Source organism: Nematolebias whitei, chromosome 14, assembly GCF_014905685.2.
Source record: "Nematolebias whitei isolate Nwh7 chromosome 14, NemWhi1, whole genome shotgun sequence".
Classification (NCBI taxonomy): Eukaryota; Metazoa; Chordata; class Actinopteri; order Cyprinodontiformes; family Rivulidae; genus Nematolebias; species Nematolebias whitei.
The window spans coordinates 1,037,966-1,043,532 of NC_056511.1; the positions used below are offsets into that span (position 1 = coordinate 1,037,966).

General features: G+C 43.4%; 1 protein-coding gene across 1 annotated transcript in view; it reads left to right on the forward strand.

Moving 5' to 3' along the window:
* The window catches only part of chm (CHM Rab escort protein), a 30,325-nt gene that overhangs the window by 9,993 nt on the left and 14,765 nt on the right, over positions 1-5,567 (forward strand). The window contains exons 2-8 of the mRNA XM_037687738.1: positions 416-482; positions 602-674; positions 4,507-4,631; positions 4,796-4,905; positions 4,980-5,023; positions 5,097-5,243; positions 5,315-5,431. Coding sequence (XP_037543666.1) covers positions 416-482; positions 602-674; positions 4,507-4,631; positions 4,796-4,905; positions 4,980-5,023; positions 5,097-5,243; positions 5,315-5,431 — 683 coding nt within the window. The remainder of the gene's footprint in view (positions 1-415; positions 483-601; positions 675-4,506; positions 4,632-4,795; positions 4,906-4,979; positions 5,024-5,096; positions 5,244-5,314; positions 5,432-5,567) is intronic.

A 5,567-nucleotide genomic window follows, 5' to 3' on the forward strand; every position in this document is an offset into this window, starting at 1 on the left:
GTACTTTTTAAAGTACATCTTTAAAGCAACACAAAAGTTCCTGATAACGTACTTGAAAAAGTACCTGATAAAGTACCTGATAAAGTACCTGATAAAGTACCTGATGAAGTACCTGATGAAGTACCTGATAAAGTACCTGATGAAGTACCTGATAAAGTACCTGATGAAGTACCTGATAAAGTACCTGATAAAGTACCTGATGAAGTACCTGATAAAGTACTTGATAAAGTACATCTTTAAAGCAACACAAAAGTTCCTGATAACATACTTGATAAAGTACTTGATAAAGTACTTTTTAAAGTACCCAATGAAGTACCTGTTAAATTACCTGATAAAGTACCTGTTTCTGTTTTCATGTTTTCGTTTTATCTCATCTCTTCAGTTTTTGAATATTAGTTATTGATTGTATGTTTAGGTCTTTCTGAGTCGGTTGTCGCAGCAGCCTGTTCGAGAGTGGGCCAGAGAGTCCTTCACCTGGACAGGTGAGCTTTCATCAATTAGTGACCAATTTTTTCTTATTTGATTGAACATTCACATAGTTTATTGCTGATTATTGGAAAGGAATGTGTTGAAGATGACAGCTTCCTGTTTGTGTTTTCAGGAGAAGTTATTACGCCGCCAACTGGGCCAGCTTCACGTTTAACGGGCTGCTCACCTGGATCCAGGAGCAGCAGGTGAGGAGATTCAGAGAGTCAGAGATTCTTTATTGCTGTTCCACAATATGTTCACAGGGTCTCAGTTACATCCAACAATAAAATGTAAAAGAAAAACTGTAACGAGATCTAAGATATGAACAAAGAAAAACATTAATTAAAATATACAATCCAGATTCCAACAAAGTTGGGACACTGAACAAATTGTGAATAAAAACTGAATGTAATGATGTGGAGGTGCCAACATCTAATATTTTATTCAGAATAGAACACAAATCACAGATCAAAGGTTTAAACTGAGAGAATGTTTCATTTTAAGGGAAAAATCTGTTGTTTCCAAATTTCATGGCGTCAACAAATCCCAAAAAAGTTGGGACAAGTCCATTTTTCCCACTGTGTGGCATCCCCCCTTCTTCTTCCAACACTCAACAGACGTCTGGGGACAGAGGAGACCAGTTTCTCCAGTTTAGAAATAGGAATGCTCTCCCATTCATGTCTAATACAGGCCTCTAACTGTTCAATCGTCTTGGGCCTTCTTTGTGGCACCTTCCTCTTTATGATGCACCAAATGTTCTCTATAGGTGAAAGATCTGGACTGCAGGCTGGCCATTTCAGTACCCGGATCCTTCTCCTACGTAGCCATGATGTTGTGATTGCTGCAGAATGTGGTCTGGCATTATCGTGTTGAAAAAATGCAGGGTCTTCCCTGAAAGAGATGACGTCTAGATGGGAGCATATGTTGTTCTAGAACCTGAACATAGTTCTCTGCATTAATGGTGCCTTTCCAGACATGCAAGCTGCCCATGCCACAAGCGCTCATGCAACCCCATACCATCAGTGATGCAGGCTTCTGAACGGAGCGTTGATAACAACTTGGGCTATCCTTGTCCTCTCTGGTCCGGATGACATGGCATCCCAGTGTTCCATAAAGAACTTCAAATTGTGACTCATCTGACCACAGAACAGTCTTCCATTTTGCCACACTCCATTTTAAATGACCCCTGGCCCAGTGCAAACGTCTGAGCTTGTGGAGCTTGCTTAGAAATGGCTTCCTCTTTGCACTGTAGAGTTTCAGCTGGCAACGGCGGATGGCACGGTGGATTGTGTTCACTGACAATGCTTTCTGGAAGTATTCCTGAGCCCATTCTGTTATTTCCTTGACAGTGGCATTCCTGTTTGAGGTGCAGTGACGTTTAAGGGCCCGGAGATCACGAGCATCCAGTAGAGTTTTACGGCCTTGACCCTTACGCACAGCGATTGTTCCAGATTCTCTGAATCTTTTGATGATGTTATGCACGGTTGATGATGATAACTTAAAAGTCTTTGCTATTTTACGCTGGGTAACACCATTCTGGTATTGCTGCACTATCTTTCTGTGCAACAATGGTGGAATTGGTGATCCTCTTACCATCTTGGCTTCTGAGAGACACTGACACTCTGAGAAGCTCTTTTTATACCCAATCATGTTGTCAATTGACCTAATTAGTGTTAATTGGTCTTCCAGCTGTTCGTTATATGCTCAGTTTCCTTTTTCCAGTCACTTATTGCTACTTGTCCCAACTTTTTTGGGATTTGTTGACACTGTGAAATTATGAGTCAACATATTTTTCCTTTAAAATTTTACATTTACTCAGATTAAACTTTTGATCTGTCATCTATGTTATATTATGAATAAAATATTGACATTTGTCATCTCCACATCATTGCATTCAGTTTTTATTCACAATTTGTTTAGTGTCCCAACTTTTTTGGAATCCGGTTTGTACACTAATATAATAACAATAATACTTTATTTATAAAGCCCTTTAAAACAACCACAGCTGCCACAATGTGCTGTACATATAAAATCAAGAACATTTAAACACATAAAAACAGTTGTTAAAACATTAAGATCAATAAAAATAATAAAAACTGTGCAGAGTAAATTCAGTGTGTGCTAAAAGCCAGGGAGTAAAAATGTGTTTTTAAAGAGTTTTAAAACTGGACAGTGAAGGAGCTCGTCTGATGGGAAGAGGGAGATCGTTCCACAGTCTTGGAGCAGCAACAGAAAAAGCTCTGTCCCCTCTGAGCCTCCGCTTAGACCTCGGCACCTCCAGGAGCAGCTGATCAGCTGATCTGAGGCACCGAGCAGGAGAGTATGGGTGAAGCAGCTCAGAGAGAGGATGGAGCAAGACCATTTAAACTTTTAAAAACAAATAAAATAATCTTAAAATGAACTCTAAAATGAACAGGCAGCCAGTGGAGTGAAGCAAGAGTGGGGGTGATGTGCTCCCTCTCATGAACTCCAGTTAGAAGCCGAGCAGCAGCGTTCTGGACCAACAGGAGGCGTCTGAGGGAGGACTGGCTGACTCCAAGGTAAAGAGCGTTGCAGTAATCCAGCTGAGAGGTGACGAAGGCATGGATTACTGTTTCCAGCTGCTGTTTTGTAAGGATGGACTTTACCTTAGCCAGCTGAGGTGATAAAAACTGGTCTGGACCACCGCTCCAATCTGGGACTCTAATTTAAAATCACTGTCCATTTTAAAACCCAAGTTAGAAACAGTTTTCTTTACATGTGGTGCCAGAGGGCCCAGATCCACAGGGCAAGGTTCACAAGAGCCACTAGGACCAAACACCATCACTTCTGTTTCTGTTCACCAAGCACTAACAGCATAAAAACATTACATCGAACAGCAGCACGAACATGAGTCTGAGTGAGCAGATGAGCACGAATGAACACATCAACATGGAACAGATCAGCAGCAACATGAAACAGATCAGCAGCAACATGATGTGATTTTTCACAGTGATTATTCTAGTTAGAGATTCATGAGTCTAACAGCCTCAGGGTAGAAGCTGTTCCTCAGTCTAGTAGTTCTACACTTAATGCTCCTCAACCTCCTTCCTGAGGGGAGTGGGGAAAAAAGTGTGTGTGCTGGGTGAGTGTGGTCCTTCATGATGCAGGTGGCCCTCTTCCTGCATCTGGAGGTGTAGATTTGAGATGCACCGATCCGATACCAACACCGGTATCGGTCCCGATAGTGGAAAAAACTTGTGGATCGAGGATCGGTGACAATGTGACTGATCACGACTGGGCAGATCTATTCACTCCAATTCTACGCTTTGTGCGCTGATGTCACGCGCCAGAGAACTCTCCGCACAGATTGTTTTCAAAATGGAGCGAGCGAAAGGATCAGCCGTCTGGAACTATTTCACACAACCTCAGCCACGTGCAACACGTGCACAGCAAGGGGTGTCACTAAAACTTCCAGCTGTAACACTAACAACTTGATCAAGCATCTCCAGACACTTCACCCAGAGCACGCTGACTTTGTTGAACAGAGTTCAGCACTGTTTTCCTGTATCAGGTCGGTATCGATCGATACTAACACCCAAATATCAATATCGTATTGGGAGTGAAAAAAGTGTATTGGTGCATCTGGAGGTGTAGATGTCTGTGATGGTGCGGAGGCTGACTCCAACAGACGTCTGTGCAGCCTTCACCACTCTCTGCAGAGCTTTTCTTGAGGAGTTTTTCAGGCGAGGAACTTGATTACCAGCCGGTCAAAGCAGATGGTCTCTTGTCCTGAGCTGGTTCTGCTGGAGGTTTCTTCCTGTTAAAGGGAGTTTTTCTTTCCACTGTCTCCACTGTGCTTGCTCAGGATGGGAGACTGCAACGAAGCCAAGATTCATCTTGTCTGCTGGATTCTTAGATAGAGAACTTTACTAACTGGCTTTTATGTGAATGTTCCTGTAAAGTCCCTGAGACAACTTTGTTGTGATTTGGTGCTTTATAAATAAACTGAATTGAATTGAATTGATTATTGATCAGTGGGGTGTGTTTTCACTCACTCACGTGTGTGTGTGTTGGTAGGAGGAGCCTCAGCAAGAGGACGTCAGGGATTGGTCCAGCTTGTTAGAGGAAGGGGAGGAGCTAATACATCTGTCAGATTCAGACTCCTCCTCCATCACAAATGTTCAGGTGTTCTGCTACTGCAGGTGAGCTTCCTGTACCTGCCTGTTTGTTTACGGGTCTTCTTCATGTTTACCTGCTTGTTTGTGCTTTCATGAAGAAGTGATTTATTGATTGGTTGCAGAGTAAACTGTGACCTGCAGCTGACATCATCTAATTGTTGATGACATCATGTTCATTTCTTCTTCAGTGAGGAAGACGAGGAGGAAGCTGCAGCTGCTGAGGCTTTAAACACCACAGAAGAAGAAAAAGCAGCTGATGATGATGCTGTTAAAGAATCCTCAGAAACAGAATCTGCAGGTTGGATTCCTGATGAATCGATCTTTAAATGATCAATAACTGTTATTGATGATGATGATGGAAACCTGTTACAGATTCAAAGGATGAAGAGTCAGCAGGTGCAGAGGGAGAGGAGCAGGTGAGGAAGAGTTCAGTAGTAGTTTTCATCAGGTCTGACCTTCAGACTCTTAACTGTTCTCAACCAATCACAGGCCACCCAGGACCAGGGGGAGGAGCCAGAGGCAGACCGGCCACATACCTCTGGTGCTCTGAGCCAATCAGAGCCGACCAAGAAGAGAGTCAGCTACGCCCAGCTGCTGAAGGAAGGCCGCAGGTTCAACATCGACCTGGTCTCCAAGGTAATAACGAGCAGCTCCAGGTGACTCGATGGTTGGAAGAAACTGACTCAAGCCCCGCCCCTTCTCCTCAGCTCATATTCTCTCACGGCTCATTGGTCGACCTGCTCATCAAATCAAACGTCAGCCGCTACGCCGAGTTCAAGAACGTGACCAGAATACTTACCTATCGCCATGGAAACGTAGAGCAGGTCACTAATACTCACCTGTCTGTCTTGTCTGTCCACGTCTCACCTGTCTGTCTCATCTGTACATGTCTCACCTGTCTGTCTCATCTGTTCATGTCTCACCTGTCTGTCTCATCTGTCCATGTCTCACCTGTCTGTC